The following is an 18,788-nucleotide window of genomic DNA, read 5'->3' as shown; positions in this document are numbered from 1 at the left end:
ACAATCTATCCCATTCTACCTATATAATATTGTATTTTAAGAAACCCTTTCAAACAATTAGCACAGTAAAACTGATTTTTATTTGTATAGCTGCCCATCTCACATTCATAACTCAGAAATTTTTCTCAGAGATAATTCACATGCATTTGCTTCATTTTCATCCCAAGTAATATTTGCAATAAAAAGATTAGTCAAGTAAGTTTGTACATTTATGTGTTTTATTTATTTTTAAAAAAGAACACTTGCCCTCATCAGGACAGCATAACTATTTCCCATACTGCTTTTTTTTTTTTTTGCAAGGGGGGGGAGAGGAAAAGGTTAAAAATACAATTTTAAATGCAAATATTATGTTAAAAAATCCCATCCTAATGCATTAAGAAAATACAAAACTAAGTTAGAATTCATTCACAATAATAATCAGCATGGATTTATGTCATGAGGAAGAGGTGCAATGTTATGTAATAAATAAAGCCATTATTTTATGCCAAGGCAACTCAAGTTTTACATTGTTAAATTGCTTCTAGCAACTATCATTATTTTAGATGAAGCAGACTTAATCTACATAGGCAGTTTTCTTCAGAAAATCTTGTACCCATTATTTTCAAGGAGAAGGAACTGGCTTTGAAAATTCCTTGCATACAAAGTGAGTATTTGTCTTCAGACTCCTAGTTTGGTTTCAGAGATTCTACCAGCCCTATATATGTATCTTCGATTTAAGACACAAGATCTGTGACCTTTTTTCTTTAAAAAAGAAATAATCCAAAAACTTCATGCCACATTCCTGAGGGAATGATTTCTGTGTCTCATCTGCAAGACTTTTCATTGTGTACAGTGCAAATGTCAACAAATGCACACTGAGGTGGGGGGGCATTCACCCTGCAAAAATATTAATTGCATCTTAGGTCACATTATATGTATTTAAATATTAAGGCAGCAAGTCCATGAAAAGTTCCACTTCTTGAAACTTACTGTAGATCAGTGATGGCTAACCTTTTTGCCGTTGCTTGCCAAAAGCGGGGGGAGCATGGAGGGGTTGCGCTCATGCGTGCCCACACCCATAATTCAATGCACCCGGTGCGCCCATGTATGTGCGTGCAACCCCCTTACATGGCCCCCGCTTTTGGCATGCAATGGTACAGTGGGCCCGGTAGATCCATTTTTCGCCCTCCCCAGGCTCCAAAGCCTTTCTAGGATCCTGGGGAGGGCAAAAACGGCCTTCCCCACCGCCCGGAGGCCCGCTGGAGGCCGGAAACAGCCTGTTTCCTGAGTTTCCTGAAAATCAGCTGGCCAGCGTGCACATGCACACCGGAGCTGAGATAGGGCAATGCTCACGTGCCCACCAACATGGCTCCGTGTGCCACCTGTGGCACCCGTGCCATAGGTTCGCCATCACGGCTGTAGACTAATAAAACTTTCTTGGCATCTCCAGTATAAAATAGATTACTCAGCATGATTTAAAATAATATGTGCACTGACCATCTAGCTCGGAGAAATGGCACCAGCTTTAAGCTAGATCAACTTTATGGCGATATTTGAGAATCAGTCTCCTGAGCTGAAACTCTTTTTTTTTGGCCTCGGGGTGGAAGTTCAAGACTCCCAAAAGGAATTCATTCCTATCTTCACCTTACTGCCCCAGAAGATGAAAAGGGACTTAAATCAATGTGCTTGTGATCTGCAGGCCATAAGCTGCCCATTCTTGAGATAGGTAGGTCTTTGAAATGACACATGGACTGTTAGTGCAGACTCCCAAAGCAGCCAGCCAGGTTTCAGCCTAGTGTGTTGTGTGAACCCAGTCTGTACAGTTAGTGTATGTTTAAGTAGGTCGGGCAAATTGGATAAACTATGGTTGGGTAAATATGGGTAAGTCTGCCATGCAACCACAACCTTTTGCCAATATTCTCACATCCCTCTAACTCACCAGGAAAATGTCTGTAGAGATTCTCAATCATCCAGATCATAGTTGTCTCAAAGGTGCTTTTACAAAGGCAACTGGATTGGTTTTTTTCCCCTGAGGAAGAAGAAAATGTTTTGGGATCAAAAGCTTCTCTTGGATGAGAAGCGAAACATTTTCTTCTTCTTCTTCTTAAGGAAAAAAAAAACAGTCCAGGTCCCTTTTTAAAAAGCATATTTTGAGTCACCAGGAGGATTTAACTTTTTTTAAATGTACAATTGTGTGAGCCCAGCTATTCAACAAACCATGATTAAGCAAGCCATGGTTTAACATATATGAATTCAGTCAATGAAACAACTCATTAGAGATGATTAACACATTCTGGTGAGAATTAATCAGATAAATGTTCTGCCAATGGACATCTGGATCAAAATATAACTATCTCTTGGATTTGTACTTGTTCAAATTTTGCAATGCATTTCTCAATTCCAAAAAGCATTCCAAAATACCTGTCAATAAAACGTTCCAATAGGACAATTAAAATGATGATGTAAACTATAAGAAATAGCATGTTTTGCTCTGATTTTAAAAACACAAGTGGAATGAATTCAATTCAATTATCTGCTTATTTGTATCTCTTATCAGAGGGAAGGGCAGTTTTTAGACTTGGATCTATTCTGCTTTTTCTGTATCCACCAATTGAAATGCTGAAAATTAAGGATCAAGGATCAGCATTTGAGTTTAAAGGCCTCTCACACAACTCCATCTTTCATAACCTCAGTAGTATAATTTAGAGTTAAAGGAGGCATCGTGTACTTGCTATTGTTAATTAACTGGGAGTCAAAAATCCTTATTGATCATCATCTAATCATTCCAATATCTGCCTATATAAATCTTGGTCTCCCTGGGTCTGCTTTTGATATTCCTGTGTGACCTGTTAGTAGCCACAATAGTCAGCCACATATCCCAGTGACTGCAATACTCATTTCTGTGACAAAATCAGCTTGGAAATCTGTACTTTGGAGGAGAAAACAGAGTTCCAGAACCCAGCAATCATGGACAAGTCTCACTGGTTTTCTATCATTCTACCATCTACTGTCCTGCCAGCAACTTCAGAAAGAGCCAAGAGAGGACAAAGCTCAGAAAGAAAAGAGGTTTTCCTACGCATTTCAGGAGCAGAAAAGGCAACTTAAGGCTCTTTGAAGAGAAGAGGCACTGGAGAAGATCTGCTACATAAAGGCAGCTGCGTTAGGAGCAGCGAACAGCAGTGTAGGTCCATCAACCTGGCAGACTGTAGTTGAGAGATTTTTCAAGTTGCGTCCCAGTTGCTTACAAATGCTCACTGAGGAGAGAAAGACAAGTTACCCACAACATGCTCAGTTGTCTGTTTACGACAAGACATTTGATGCCTTGGAAATGACAACACTAAACGGCTCTTAAAATCCAATGCAACCCTCACTTTAGTTCCAACAGGCAGCTAGTTTGTTTTCAGTTCGCACACCAAACTAGCAGATGAACTTCAGTGACTAAAACTAAATTTGCTTTAGAGCTGCCATGCCCAACCTTTGGCCCGTGGACTGCATCTGGCCCTGGACAACTAGTAATGCGGCTCCCTAAGATCATATAAAAATATTTTTAAAATGTTATTTGTGTACATTAACTCTATGTATTTTATATGCAACCCAAGACAATTCCTCTTCACTCAATGCAGCCTAGACAAGCCAAAAGATCCATGCTTTTTAGAGCAGTGTTTCTCAACCTTGGCAACCTGACGATGGGTGGTCTTCAACTCCCGGAATTCCTCAGCCAGCTATGCTGAGAGTTGAAGTCCACCCATTGTCAAGTTGCCAAGGTTGAGAAACCCTGCTTTCGAGTATGCGTGCAAAGGAACACGCCACATTCCGGATTCGTATCTTTCTCTTATACAAGAGCGCATGGCTGAAGAGAAACCTACAGTGTAACCCACCTGCTTTGTGGGCAAAATATCTCAGGCTCCTTTAAGGAGGAGACAGGAAAAAAATGATGGGAAAGGCCTAGTGTTTCCAAACCCTGGAGAAGCAGATAATTCAAGGCAGAGATGTGTAGTGTTTGGATGTCACGTGGGCAGGCCTTCCTGGCAAACATTTTCACCTCTCTGGGCATCAGCCTCATAGTTGACTTCTATACCAGGGATGTCAAAACTGGATTTCTTTGAGGGCCAGATCAGCATTGTAGTTTTCCACGGGACGGCCGGGGGGGACACGGAATGGGGACAGGACGGATGCCTCCTGCAGCACCCTGCCAGCCAAAATGGGTGGCACCTAAACCTGTGCCACCTTTTTGGCCTGGACGGCCTTCTGCAGCACTTTGCTGGCCAAAATGGGGCAGCCGGGGGGATGGGTGTCCACACGCACCCACCATGCACTGTTTGGGCTGCCAGAGGCACTGCGGATTGGTCCTTTGCTATTTCCAAGCCGGCCCGCAGGCCTTGAGTTTGACACCTATTCTGTCCCCCCCACCTCAGTCCAGGAGGCATGAGAAAATGACTCAATTAGCCAGCAATTGAGTCCACGGCAGCTATCAGCTCTGGCAGCAACCCAGTGAGCATCTGCCAAGGTTTTTCTGTTATCTTTCTTGATGCCAGCGTGTCAACCAGGAAATCAGGAATAAACAGCACTTCAGCTCAAGTTCTCTCTAGGCAGTTTGATTTGTTCGTCACGAAGCAGTATAGCAGCCCCTCCTGCTTTTATACCCTGTGGGGTGTGGCTCCGTGACTCAGCACTTTCTAGGCCTGCCCCACCCCTGCTTCTGTTGTTCCTGCCTCTCTTGTCTACGAAAACTGGGATCTAACCAGGACTGATTGTCCTCAGCTGGGTCTGGAAGCGTTTCCTGGGCGGGGGGAGATACAGGAGACAGAGGCCTCGTCACCTCTTCCACCTGGCCTGCCTCTGGCTCCTAGAGCTGAGCCAGGGAAGCCGGCCCTGCAGAAGGGAGCCCTGAAAGCCCTTCCCTCTCACTCTCTGAGTCACTCTCTGGCAGGGGGCCAGGCCCGGGGGGGGGGCGGGGCCTGGAGCCACAACAACACCCCCGTTCTACACCATCCCTGCTTACAAGTAGTCCTTGACTTACAACTGATCGATGGTGACCTTTTGAGGTTCCGATGGACCACCCAAAAGGTACTTAAAAACCAGTTCCAAAGTTCTGATGGATACCACCATCCCCACCCCCGCAGTCATGTGACTACATTTCAGGCACTCAGCAACTGGCCTGCATTTATGGCCGTTTGCTACATCCTGGGGTCATGTGACTGCAGTTTACGTTTTTTGCAGAAAACTGGTGTTTACTTGCAGTTTTGGGCAAATATGTCCCGGAGAGAACAATAATTTCAATTAACGACCATAGTATTCACTTAATGACTGCAGATTCACTTAATGACAATGGTGACTAATTCTACGACCACCAAACCCCCCTCAAAAAAGGTAAAATTGGATCAGTCGCATGATTATGACAGTTAATGGGCAGGTTCCGTTACGGGCATAAGTCATGGAGTCCCTCTATCACAGAAGTACATGTTCATGCTTACTTGGCAACACGGGACAAAATCTCCTTGACTCGGACAACCAGCCTTTCGTGTTGTATAGGATTGCTCTCAATGGTGCTGTGAAGCTTTGCCATGTAGAAATCCAGTGTGTTCATTGTGGGGGTCTCACCTGTGCCTGTTGGAAAGAATCCCATTAACTGCTTGAGCACCAATTAGTGTCCTTGCTTAATTAACATTGTGTAGGCTACTCTGAAGGTATCAGAGAACAAACCTCACCCTCTGAATCCTGGAAATCTTATCTGGACAAAACTTTAAGACAACCAAGAGTTAAACACTTGCAGTTTTAACAAAGTAAAACATGCTGTTCAGAATGTTTTCTCAATGATGTATTTTGTATTCCTACTGTATGGTTACAGAACACGTTGACCTGATTCAGAATGATGACAGTGCATAAATTTGTTCTTTCTTTCTTTTTTTTTCAATTTTCCACTTTAGCTCTAAAATGTAAAGCTGGAATTTAACAAGAATCGAATTGGAAGAAATCAAGAAGTTTTCCAATCAAGCTTATATCCCAGAAACGCTAGTAGCACCCATAGAAATCTGGTTTGCTTCTGCTGTTGGCATCTATTCCCCTCCCCTCCGCCGCCCCAATTTCCAATTGCCTTTTTTTTCAGTAGCCTTCAGCTTTCATCCATTTATTCAATGATTGCTCAAAGTTCAGCAGACATCTGAAAAAGCAGACATATGACAGACTGATCATTAACATTTCAGCTGTCACAGCAACCCTACAGCCATATGATTGTTATCTCAGGTGCCTGGCTTGCGATTATAACCTCACAGGGAGGTTCCATAATCGGTCACATTATTATGATTTTCAGGTTTCTCCGATGGCTTCCCACAAAGCAACCACAATTGGGAAGCCAGTAGGGAAGGTTGCAAGTTGCTCTAGTATAGGGGTCCCCAACCCCTGGTCTGTGAAACAACACTGGTCCTTGGCATGCCAGCAACTGGGCCACGCAAAGAAATGAAGCTCCATCCGCAGGATGCAGGTAGCATGCGAAACCACTCCCCCCTCCAATCCGTGGAAAAACCCTCTCCACAGAACCCTGGTGCCCAAAAGGTTGGGAGCCACTGCTCTAGTAAGTCACTCCTACTTTTTCTCCATCTGCAGCACAACTGCATTCATTTATCTTGGTCTACAACCTTGAGTGGCTCAGACTGCTAATGCAGTCTGTTATTAACAGCAGCTGCCTGCAATTACTGCAGGTTCTAGTCCTACCAGGCCCAAGGTTGACTCAGCCTTCCATCCTTTATAAGGTAGGTAAAATGAGGGCCCAGACTGTTGGGGGCAATAAGTTGACTTTTTATATAAATATACAAATAGAATGAAGACTATCGCTAACATAGTGTAAGCCGCCCTGAGTCTTCGGAGAAGGGCGGGATATAAATGCAAATTAAAAATAAATAAATAAATAAATAAAAAAGTACAGCCGTACTTAAAATGAAGAATACCAAACACATTTTTCCAATAAGGAATAATGTACTGTGTTTCCCCCAAAATAAGACAGGGTCTTATTTTCTTTTGACCCCCGAAATAAGCACTTGGCCTTTTTGAGGTGCAGGTGACGAGCGTGGTCACCTCATGGCTGCTGCTGCTACAGCCGATCATCAGCTGTTTGTCCCTGAGGCTGTGCACTTGCTTCCAGCCACTCTGCACGATGCCGTCAGCCCGGCCATGCTGCTGCGACCAGATGTCCCGTTGCCGCCTCCCTGTTCTTCGCTAATGGCTTTTGCAGAGGCCATTAATGTGACAGAAGGGGGGCGGTGGCTAGGGTTGTAGGAGCGGCTGTTAGGTAAGGGCATGTGGGGTGCGTGGGGCAAGTTCCCCCGTCCCCTCCAGCCTCGCCTCCTCACCTCGTGTTGTTTGTGCGGCAAGCAGAGGAAATGGTGGGGACCGGCTGCGCATGCGTTTAAATATTTTTGGGGAGGGCTTATTTTCAGGGGAAGTCTTATTTTTGGGGAAACAGGGTAGTGAGTCACAAGGTAGCCAACATGAACATGTTCTAGCCTGTGCCAAACAATGAGTCCCAGGACAAAATTTTCACTCAAAATGTGTCGAGTACCAAACTCAATGAGTTTCAAAGCAGTTGAGTACTAGGGTACCACTGTGTAAATAATAGGCCTATCTAAATCCAAACCCAAAGTGTTTTTTTCTTTCAGCAATAATCATGGTGGAAGTCTCCAAACGGAGGTTGGATGGTCATTTGTCAATTCCTCTATTGAAGAAGGGGTTGGATTAGATGAAATCTTTCCCAGTTCTTAACGTTTCTATGATGGAAATATTTTTCTATGAAGGGACAGACCTCCTGGAAGGACCCTGAAGAGTTTGTCCAAACCTTCTGGTAAATATAACCACCTTAACACTCTTGCATTGTAACAAAATAAAACTTGACATTGAGAATGGGGCAGTGTTTTGCTTGTGGCCCTGCCATGATCGATGCACTGCTAAAAGATTTATAAAATAACAGAGTTGGAAGGGACCTTGAAGGTCTACTAGTCCAAGCCCCTGCTTAGGCAGGAAGCTCTATACCATTTCAGACAAATGATTATCCTATCTCTTCTTAAAAACATCCAGTGTTGGAGCACTTACAATTTCTGGAGGCAAGTTGTTCCACTGATTAACTGCTTTAACTGTCAGGAAATTTCTCCTTAGTTCTAGGTTGCTTCTCTCCTTGATTAGTTTCCACCCATTGCTTTTTGTTCTACCCTCAGGTGCTTTGGAGAATAGCTTGACTCCCTCTTCTTTGTGGCAGCCCCTGAGACATTGGAACACTGCTATCATGTCACCTCTAGTCCTTCTTTTCATTAAACTAGATATATCCAATACCTGACTGCTACACACAAGTGCTGCAAAGCATGCAAACTTCCGTGTCTCCTAAGTTGGCAGGGGAAGCACGGTCAAACTAAAACTCTCCAGTACCTGGAATGGGAAGGCTGGCAAAACTGGCTGTCAGAGCTTGGCGCACCGTCTGGAGCTGTTGCTGCAACGCCATTGTCTGCCTCTCTTCCAGTGCAAGCTCCTGCTCTAGGCGCTCCTTGGCACAGCTCATGCTCTCCGTGTGCTTCTGCAGGATGGCATTCTGCTCCTCAAACTCCGTGTTCATCTTACGCAGTCTCCGCAGCTCTGCTTCCCGGGCTGCTCCAGCAAAGAGAAAGGGAAAACAGGAGGAAACAGAATTAAAAAGGGAAAAAAAACACGGATCACAATCCTGCTTCTTTCAACCTCTGTTTCCAGTCCATGATAAAAATAGGCAATTGCTTGCTATTACCTTTGCCAATTTGATACCTTTCAGATGTGTTAGTTACAGCTCTCAGAATTCCCCGACTTTGGCTGTGTTGGTTGGGAATTTTTAGGGGCACCAGAGAGAAGTTGGATTTCTGGACAGTCTATTTGCCTTCCATAATGTCCTAGCAAAAAGTAGACACAACTCTAATGGCCTTGAATGAATGTAGCCAGGTGGGTTTATCTATGTAATTTGAACTGTGCACTGTTTGTCTTCTCCTATAATTCCTAGATAAATGATTCTGGAAGATTTAGTATCTAATGAGAAATCACAACTGGAACAACAAGGAAAGATCTCCCAGGTGTTTTATGAAGAAAGCCAAAGCAAAAAGTGAGCTGGTTCAGATATTGCACAAAGCCAACACATCATAGAGCCAAGATGATTTATTTTTGGACTTAGCATGCACTAGGAACAAAGGTACTGTTCCTTTTATGTTTTAGCTCAATTTGTGAACTGGACCAACTGTGATTTAATAAACTGTTAACAGAAGAATAAAGACTGTTAATCTAGGCATTTGCTTTAGAATAAATGTCTCTAGAGATTCTCAGTCATCCAGGTCATGGTTGTCCCAAAGGTGCTTTTTCAAGAGGCAACCGGACTGTCTGGTTTTTCTTTTCTTTTTTTTCCTTTGAAGATGTTTCACTTCTCGTCCAAGAAGCTTCTTCAGCTCTGACTGGAAGGTGGGGAATCGAAGGATTTAGAAAGTCCTGTTGCCGCTTGAAAAAGGACCTTAGAATAGTTCTTAGAACTTGCCTCTTCTGCCAATATCCATCTCTAGTATTAAAGATTTCCACTCTTTCAGTGATTAATGCTGCAATCTCTTTTCCATTGCAACTGAAGGCAGAAAAGCTCAATTCCAGATTTTCTAGCTATTTTAAGTCAAGCTGGTCCTCCTTCCTCAAATCAATTCACGTTTTAATAGCGCCTCAACTTTCCTAGAAAATTTGGGCATCTTTAATTTCAAACCTATCTTCACTGTGTGTCAAAATTTCTTTGTAAAGTGTCTCTGTTGTATATAAAGAAATAGGAAAGGCAGCATCCCCTTTTAATATACATATACACTCAAGGGATGAAATTTGACCGGATCGGGCAAACCGGTAGGGACGATTTGAATCAGTCTGTCGAACCGGTAAAAATCACCCCTTGTTGGCCCTGCCCATACCCGCCTGCTCGCCGCTCACCTCTTGGTCCGCTCACTTCTGGCCACTCGGCTCAGCCCTTCTGGCTGCTCGATATTCCACAGAATTCCGTGTTAAATGCAGCAGAGAAAATCTGAACTTTTTTCCCTCCATTCACAGCGGAGCTGCTGCAGCCTGTCCCTTAAAGATAGTCCCCGGGAGGGAGGGGGCCGGGGGAGACCATAAACGGAGCAGCAGCTCCGCTGTGAATGGAGAGAGAAAAGTTTGGCTTCTCTCTGCCACAGCATTTACTATGAGCCCTTCCTGTGCTCATACACACATTTTTTCCCTAGCGGGTTCTGTGGGCATGGCTTGGTGGGGGTGTAATGTGACTGAGTGGGCGTGGCCACGCCCACTCAGTCACAGGAAATCCCTCCTCCCCACCAAGCCTCGCCCACAGAACCGGTAGAGAAAAAAATTGAATGGTCACCACTGATACACTCACTCAGTCCAACAATTCATCCCTATCAGATCTGAGATTCAGGTTGCGGCCATTGCTTGTGGCTTTTGGAAGGTGGCGCAATGGGAAGAAATGTTATTTGGTATGCCCCAGTTTCCATAAGGGAAACCACCCTATCTTAACACTGACTTACATTTCAACAGTTTCATTTGTACCTTTGTTCTGGTCTAAGAATTCCTCTGTAAAAATAGGGACATCAAATGTTGAGAAGCCATCACTGCCACTTTCTCCAATCTGCAAGAAAAGATAAGTGGAAACACTGAAAATGTGGGAAAACACTTATGTTTCCGTAGAACCTTAGAAGAAGGGGCGTGCATAAGAGCACAAAAGTGCCTACCGTTCCTGTCCTATTGTTCCCTTCATTATAGTATTATATGCATACTTTTACTTATACTTTTACTTATATATACTTTTCTCTCATGATGGGTTATTGTTTATATTGATGATTGTATATACTGTTGTGACAAAATAAAATGAAAATAAAAAAATAAAAAATAAAAAAAAAGATAGTATCCTTTCTTTTTCAGAATTAGCAATGAAAGGTTGAGTATTGCTTTGGAGCTACTACACTATACATTAATGTGCCACAAATCCGGCATCAATGCTCCAGGACAAAGCTAACAGGGGTTAAAACAAAGCTTATATCTATGATTCTTGTTATAGTTGAGCAGTCACAGCAGTTAATAAAAAGAACACAGCCACCATTAATTTAATGCTCAAGAAAATAAAATCTAGGCAATATCTAGGCAATGCCAAATGGATTTTTCTTAGAAGTGAACATATCGTTAATAATTCCCCTAATTTTCAAATCAGTAGGAAAAGAACTTCCTACTGATTTGAAAATTAGGGGAACAATTAACTATATGTTAACTGCAAACAGAAAGCTTTCATGCAAATTCTAAATCTAATGTCTAGATCCAAAACTACATTGACATAACTGCTTTTCTGGAGTTTATCTGTAGTTTTTAGGCTCAGATTGTTCATGGGTTTGTCTGGTTTTTTTGCCTTTGACATTCAGATAGAAATGTTTTGAAATTTCAGCTCGGTTGCAATAACTGCTGCCTGGGGAGTGGGGATGACCTAGAGAAAGTGTACTCTCCACGTTCAGTATGCTAGCTAAAAGGCAAAGCAGATGGATGGTGAAATATCTTACCTAAATGACTAGTAACCAGAAAATAAACATATTCACAATTTCTCATTTTCAGGTTTGAAATTTCTAAAAGCAAAATCTGAAGGGTGTCACACTGGATTTCTTTGAGGGCCGGATCAGCATTGGAGTTCTCCTCCGTGGGCCAGCGGAGAAGGAGAGCGGGGAGGGGAGATGGGATAGATGCCTCCTGCAGGATCCTGCCGGCCAAAACGGGGCATGGGGGGGGCTACACATACCCTCTCTGCACCTCATTTTCGCCCTCCATGGACTCCTGCAGCACTCTGCCGGCCAAAATGGGCTGCCTGGAGGCCTCGTGGGGCCTCCACGCAGCCCACTTTCATCCTCCCCGGCCTTCAGCAACACTCATGAAGCCTCTGCGCAGCCCATTTTTGGCCGGCAGAGTGCTGCTGGAGGCTGGGGAGGCTGAAAACAAGCCGCAGGGGGCCACAGACGGCCCGTTTTGACTGGCAGGGGCACCGCAGGCTGGTCATTTGATATTTCCAGGCCGGCCACATGGGCCGAAGTTAAGCACCCCACAGATCTGGCCCACAGGTCTTGAGTTTGATACCCCTGCTTACACCCTGACAAATTACCTTGTATCCATTCAGCAATGTATTCACAGTTCCAGCACCAGCGTCCTCTAAAATAAAATTTTTTAAAAGAAAAAAAAAATAGTTAATCAAAGCAGGTATGCAGGAGCTGACAAGGCAGTCATGATCTGAATTAAATCCCTCCTAAGGCTTATAGCTTCGAGCAGAGGGGAGGGAAGGGAATATGCAAAGAAAATAAAGAGACTGATATTCACTTGGATCAAGAATACCTACGTTTGGTGATGCCATGGTAAATAAGACTTTACAGCTGGAAATTTAACCAATCAGGAGTATCTGATTGTGGGCAAAACTTGTTTACCCCTCTGGAGATCGGGGGGAAAAAATCCAAGAAGGAACAAATTGCCTTCAGAAGTTGTGAGTTCCCCATCACTGGAGGCTTTTAATAATAATAATAATAATAATAATAATGTTTTAATTTGTATACCGCCCTTCTCCCGAAGGACTCAGGGCGGTGAACAGGCAGATAAAATACAAACAGAAACATACACCATAATTAAAACAACCCTTAAAAAACTGATTCAAATTCGCCAGAAATTTAAAATAACATTACACCCCATAAAAAATTACAGAAATTTAAAGCCCACAATTAAAATTTAAAATTTAGAATTTAAAATCAGGCCAGTCCAGCCATACGAAATAAATAGGTTTTAAGTTCGCGGCGAAAGGTCCTAAGGTCAGGTAGTTGTCGAAGCCCGAGGGGAAGCTCGTTCCACAGGATAGGAGCCCCCACAGAGAAGGCCCTCCCCCTGGGGGCCGCCAGTCGACATTGTTTGGCTGACGGCACCCTAAGGAGTCCCTCTCTGTGGGAACGCACCGGACGCTGGGAGATAGAGGGCGGCAGTAGACGGTCCCGTAAGTAGCCCGGTCCTAAGCCATGGAGCGCTTTTAAAGGTAGCAACCAATACCTTTAAGAAGAGACTGGACATCCATTTATCAGATATCGTATAGGTCTCCTGTAAGAGCAGGGAGTTGGACCAAATCAAGGGTCCCCAATCCCTGGGCCCCAGCCCACTACCGGGCTGTGGCCTATTCAGAACCCACAAGAAGTGGGCTGGCACACATGCCTGCAGCTCCACTTGCACAAGCAGCGGGCTGGCACACACATGCGCCGGGCCACCGTTCACACGAGTGGAGCAGCACATGCATGCGCACTGGCCCACTGCTCACGTGCTCTGGTTCCCCTCTTCCCCCACCCCAGCCAGGCTGCCAAGCTGGGAACCACTCAACTAGATGGCCTCCAAGATCCCTTTCCAACTCCATTACTGTTACTATTACGGTTATTGTTACTGGAGCCTCCTTCCCCCCTCCCTCACAATGAGGCATGAAATCAAAATGGCAAGGAAACCTCCGCCAGTCTTCTTGGGATCTTATCTAAAAAGTTTTCGTTTCCAAGAAGAACAAAAAATTCTCATTCCTACATAAAATATTGCTTGCAACCTTGTCTTAGGTAAGCCCATTTGAAACTAGGATTCTGTATGATGTATACACATCAAAGGAATGGCTAGCTAATTGTTATGTAGCCATCATCCTACTTCAAAACATAAATAGGCGGTATTCTTGTAGACAAATTTCCGCTGCTCCATTTTTAACGGCGGGTTCTTTTTAAGAGAGCAATTACAAAGAAGACTGAGAAATTAGCTGCTGTGGTCCGCCAGCAACCTATGGAGCTGGCAACGGAGTCGGACAGCAATGAGGATGAGGAAGAGTGTGGGCCAGTCCTGGAGGTGGGGAAGGCCCGGATGAGGGTTCTGCATCAGAGGCAGAGGTGGGGCCAGGGCCATTGGGGAGTAAAGTGTGGACTCCAGAGCCTCCAGAGGCTGACAGTAGTGAGGAAGAGAAACAAGAGGAGCCTGTTCCTAATGCACGCATGAGAAGAGCTGCCAGAAGGCAAGAGTAGCTCAAGCAAAGAGGACAACTCGGGACAACTCCCATAAGGCTTAAAAGACCAGCAACAGTGTTTGGGCTTTGCCTGAATACGTTGATAGCTTCATCTTCTTGCATTTATTTTTTATCGGTGTCTTCTGAACTTTTGCCCAGAAAGGCCTTTGGTAATTTGCCTAATTGAACCAAGGTTGGTGATAGGACTGAGGAATTTGTGTTGGGAGGAATTTGCTTTAATTTAGTTGAACTATGCTGAGAATGAAGTAATTCTCAGCTGTTCGAATAAAGTTTGTTTGTTTTTATACTGACTTTCCTACTACCTACTGGGGCCTGGGTCACAACATTAGCTGGAGGGGAAGTGGCACAGCAAACAGGTGGAGGAATTTGTAAGTCTGGGGTTCTTAATCTTTTTTGTGCCATAAACCAGTGGCCCCCAATCTTTTGGGCACCAGGGACCAGTTCTGAGGAGCGAGGTTTTTCTGTGGCCTGGAGGGGGCATGGTTTCGCATGCTGCCTGCATCCCGCGGACGGGGCTTTGCTTGTTTGCGCAGCCTGGCTTCTGACATGCTGCGGCCTGGTGCCAGTCCACTGACCAGGGCTTGCCCTGCCATAAACATTTAAGAGAGGCTGGTAAAGCCTACACACCTCTTTTCAGAAAAGAAATTATTTAAATACACAAAAATATGTAGACACAAATGGTATCACAAAGTTAAGAAACTGTCAGACCTGGAAGCCATTTTTCTATCTTTGTGCCTTCATGGTTTCAGGCCAGCCACAAATTCTACTGTGGGAAATTGGGAGAGGACATTGTATAGAGTGAAGAAGATGTGTAGTCAAAATAAGATTCTTTGTAGGAAGTCAAGGCCATGGTGCCCTGCAGCTATTTTGAGAAGAATGAGGAGGTATCTTCTGTTCCGGAGGGTAACTGTTTGGACGTGTGGTGGACATGTGGGTGAGGGGCAAGGTCTTGAACTTTCTTTTGGGTAAGAAAAACCCAGAAGTTCTTAGATTTGGGTTTTCCCAGATGTGCCAATATGATACCTCTAATAAAAGTTAGCTATGAGGAACTTCAAGCCTCGGAGTTTGATTTCATTGTGGGTGTTACTTGGAATCCTGACAGAAGCCTTTCTTGGAGTCCATTAATTACTTCGTTGCATGCATACATTACTGAATGAAAAGCTAAATGTGTCCCTAGAACGGGTAGTCAACCTTTTTATACCTACCGCCCACTTTTGTATCTCTGTTAGTAGTAAAATTTTCTAAGCGCCCACTGGTTCCATAGTAATGCGCCATGTATTGTTATCTGCACATGCCTCTCACGCATCGTGGATTGGGTTGGGGGGGGTTCAGGCTACGAGCTCTGCTTGTCTGTTACAGCTGGGTGGTGTGGGGGGAGATGCGTGAGCTATTCTGGGACGAGGCTCTTTTGTTTGCGGTCACACTATAGTGCCATTTAGTTTCATTTACGTAACATGAACTAAACTTATGCACAGGCGATACAAATAGTATATTTTCAGAAATTTAAATTGTCACGGAGAATTTTATGAAAACCTAATGAAAATGTTTTTAAATAATGCTATGAAAATTTTCCAAAAAGTCAATTAAATTAAAGAAAAGGAAAGTGCTTCAGTATCGGACAACACCCCTACCGCCCACCATGAAAGCTGGAACACCCACTAGTGGGCAGTAGGGATCAGGTTGACTACCACTGCTTTAGTACAAATACAATAATGGGGAATCCCTAAGAGACAATTTACAATCCCTCTATGCTGGATTTTCAAGTTATTAAATGCAACTGCAAAACTGACCTTTTTTGATTTTTTTCTCTTGCATCTTCTCAGCACACAGCTTGTAAGCTTCTGATTGCTGGTATTCCCGCAGCTCCTTCATGTATTGCTGCTTCTCCCGTTCAGCCTCATCCAGATAGCGCTGAAAACACAGGAAAAGTTACGATTGACCCAATCCACAAACTCCATCTCTCTCTTTATCCTGTGTCTCAAAGGTGCTTTTTTCAGGAGACAACTGGACTTTTTTGGTTTTTGTTTGAAGATGTTTTTCTTCTCATCCAAGAAGCTTCTTCATCTCTGTGACAGGATAGTGGGGAATGAAAGGATTTATACTCCTTGCAGACAGCTGATCATTTGCATCCTTTTAGAGGGTCGTTGAAGCACTTGTCTTCAGGGTCACCTGAGCGGTGCTCCTGGTTCCTGTAGTCTGCCATTTTTTCCCCATCTGAAAATCCATTCCTACTCCCACACTATTCAAACATGGGAGAAAATCTGGGTTAGAAATGTTAAGTTTACACAAGCACAGAATTTAAGGGAAAATTTTTATAAGATGTTTTATAGATGGCACTTAGATCCCAAAAAATTATCATGTATGTATCCTGATATCCAAGCGAAATGTTGGAGGTGTGATTGTGATGATGCTACATATTTTCATATTTGGTGGACTTGCAAGAAAATTAAGGCCTTTTGGATAAGAATTTGGTGGATTATTCAAAATGTACTGAAGAAGAAGATAAAGTTCCTGCCACAATTTTTCCTTTTGGGAATTATAACGGATTGTACAGGGATTGAGACTAAATTGATTCTGAATTTAATAACAGCAGCAAGACTGTTGATTGGACAATACTGGAAGAAAGAAGAGGTACCTACAATAGAAGAATGGATATTGAAAGTCATTAATTTGGCTGAGATGGCTAAAATCTCAGCTTTTTAAAAAGACAATACGCAGGAAAGATATTTAATTGAATGGAAAAAATGGATTGATTATCTACAAAACAGATATCAGATTAAGAAATATCAGATTGCCTTTGAATAATTAGGAAGTATTATTTTATGTAATGGGGAGGGGGTTGGGAGATGAAAAGATTTGGATGAGGTTAATTGGATTAGAAGGGAAAATTTTACTCTATGTTTGGTTTATGTATAACAATACCTTGTGATTGACCCGGGAAGCCGGGGAGGCGGGGAAGGGGTTTTCTGGGAGGAGGGGAAAAAGGGGGAAAAATGTTTTTGTTTTTTAAAAACTTTTTCAATTAAAAAAAAAAGGGTGTTCATCCCAAACTGTATCGCTAAAAGGTCTGTAGTCAGTCATCCAGGTCATGGTCAAAGAAAAAACAAGAAAGTCCAGTTGCCTCCTGAAAAAGCACATTTGGGACAACCATGACCTGAATGACTGAGAATCTCTACAGATTGAATACCCAGACTTCTCAATCAAGGCACAAATGGTCAGGCCCAAATTATCTTATTTCAGATAGATTATGTGAAAAAAGAAGATGACCAGCAGCACAGTGGATTAATTTAATTATAGCAATGATGGGTCACTGATGGAAGTCCTGAAGGGTCAGGTTGTGGACAATTACCCAGAAGAAAATCCACCTACATGGTTACTAGGAACAAATCTGACAGCACCTTAATCAGACACCTGATTAATCTTCTCATCGTTCCCATCACCCATCTCCTTCCACTTATGACTGTATGACTGTAACTTTGTTGCTGGTATCCTTATGATTTATATTGACATTGTTTCCTGATTGCTTATTTGTACCCTATGACCATCACTAAGTGTTGTAAGTGTTGTACCTTGATGAAGGTATCTTTTCTTTTATGTACACTGAGAGCATATGCACCAAGACAAATTCCTTGTGTATCCAATCACACTTGGTCAATAAAATTCTATTCTATTCTATTACAATAAAAACAGAATTCAATAAAAACAGAATTCAAACTTGTAGAAGCAAAACTGAAATAGTAACTTCTAGATCAGGGGAATCAAACTTGATTTCATTGAGGGCTGCATCAGGGTTGTGTTTGACCTTGTGGGGGGGGGTTACTGGGGGTGGGCATGGCCAGCTCAACGCCACTCGGGTCAGGGGCACCTGTGGCGGCCCAAGCACTCTACCAATGAAAATGGGCTCCCGAGCTCCGTTTTCAGCCATGCTGGCCTCCTGCAACCCTCTGCCAGCAAAAATGGAGCTCGGGAGGGCCATGTGCAGGCCTCCCAAAATCCATTTTTGCTGGCAGAGGCACCGTGGGACAGTCCTTTGCTATTTTCAGGGCAGCCCTGCGGGCCAGACCTAAGCATCCCATGGGCTGGATCTGGCCTGCGGGCCTTGAGTTTGACACCCCTGTTCTAGATTAATATTAGATAGGGACAAAATGCAGGTTGTCCTCCACTTATGACCATAATGGAACATATAATTAAGGACATAGGTCAGTGTTGGCCGAGTGCCGAAATGGGAGCATGCGTGCGCATGCAGGGGAACACCAGAAACTGGAAGAGTGGCTCCCAGGTACGCATGTATGTGCTGGGAAGCTGAGCTTCCAGTTTCCAGCATGCGCATATGTATTCCGGTTTCTGGCACACATGCACACGAAGATCAGCTAGCCAACATGCATGCACGCATCAGAAACTGGAAGCTCAGCTGCTCTTCCGGTTCCCAGCGCATGTGCAAAGACCAGCTGGCGGTTTACATGTGCACACCGGAACCTGGAAGAGCAACGGGCGATGGTTGATGTGCCGATGGCTCTGTATGCCACTTCCGGCATGCATGCCATAGGTTCACCATCACTGCCATAAGTTGTGCTGGTTATTAAGCAGGTCATCATGTGACCATGTCCAATTTTATGACTTTATTTTGAGGCAGTCATAATGCTAACATTGCAATCGTAAAGCAAACCTACTGTTCGCAGTGAATGTTTTTTTTTTACTGGAAACTGGAAGTAAACTGGTTTCTAGCAAAAAAAAA

General features: G+C 43.7%; 1 protein-coding gene across 3 annotated transcripts in view; it reads right to left on the bottom strand.

Moving 5' to 3' along the window:
• Positions 1-196: 196 nt before the first annotated feature.
• Positions 197-18,788, bottom strand: part of HMG20B (high mobility group 20B) — a 28,793-nt gene continuing 10,201 nt past the window's right edge. For 2 of the 3 annotated variants that reach the window (XM_058163341.1, XM_058163343.1), the window contains exons 5-10: positions 15,844-15,964; positions 12,137-12,183; positions 10,549-10,627; positions 8,392-8,607; positions 5,454-5,586; positions 197-3,233 (exon numbers count right to left, since the gene is read on the bottom strand). In XM_058163341.1, coding sequence (XP_058019324.1) covers positions 3,221-3,233; positions 5,454-5,586; positions 8,392-8,607; positions 10,549-10,627; positions 12,137-12,183; positions 15,844-15,964 — 609 coding nt within the window. In that variant the 3' untranslated portion in view covers positions 197-3,220. Of the gene's footprint in view, positions 3,234-5,449; positions 5,587-8,391; positions 8,608-10,548; positions 10,628-12,136; positions 12,184-15,843; positions 15,965-18,788 lie in introns of those variants that run through there. The other variant, XM_058163342.1, reaches the window with a different exon arrangement.

This window comes from Ahaetulla prasina, chromosome 1 (genome assembly GCF_028640845.1).
Source record: "Ahaetulla prasina isolate Xishuangbanna chromosome 1, ASM2864084v1, whole genome shotgun sequence".
Classification (NCBI taxonomy): Eukaryota; Metazoa; Chordata; class Lepidosauria; order Squamata; family Colubridae; genus Ahaetulla; species Ahaetulla prasina.
The sequence above is the reverse complement of the archived record's forward strand: the minus strand, read 5'-3'. Positions and strand labels throughout refer to the sequence as shown.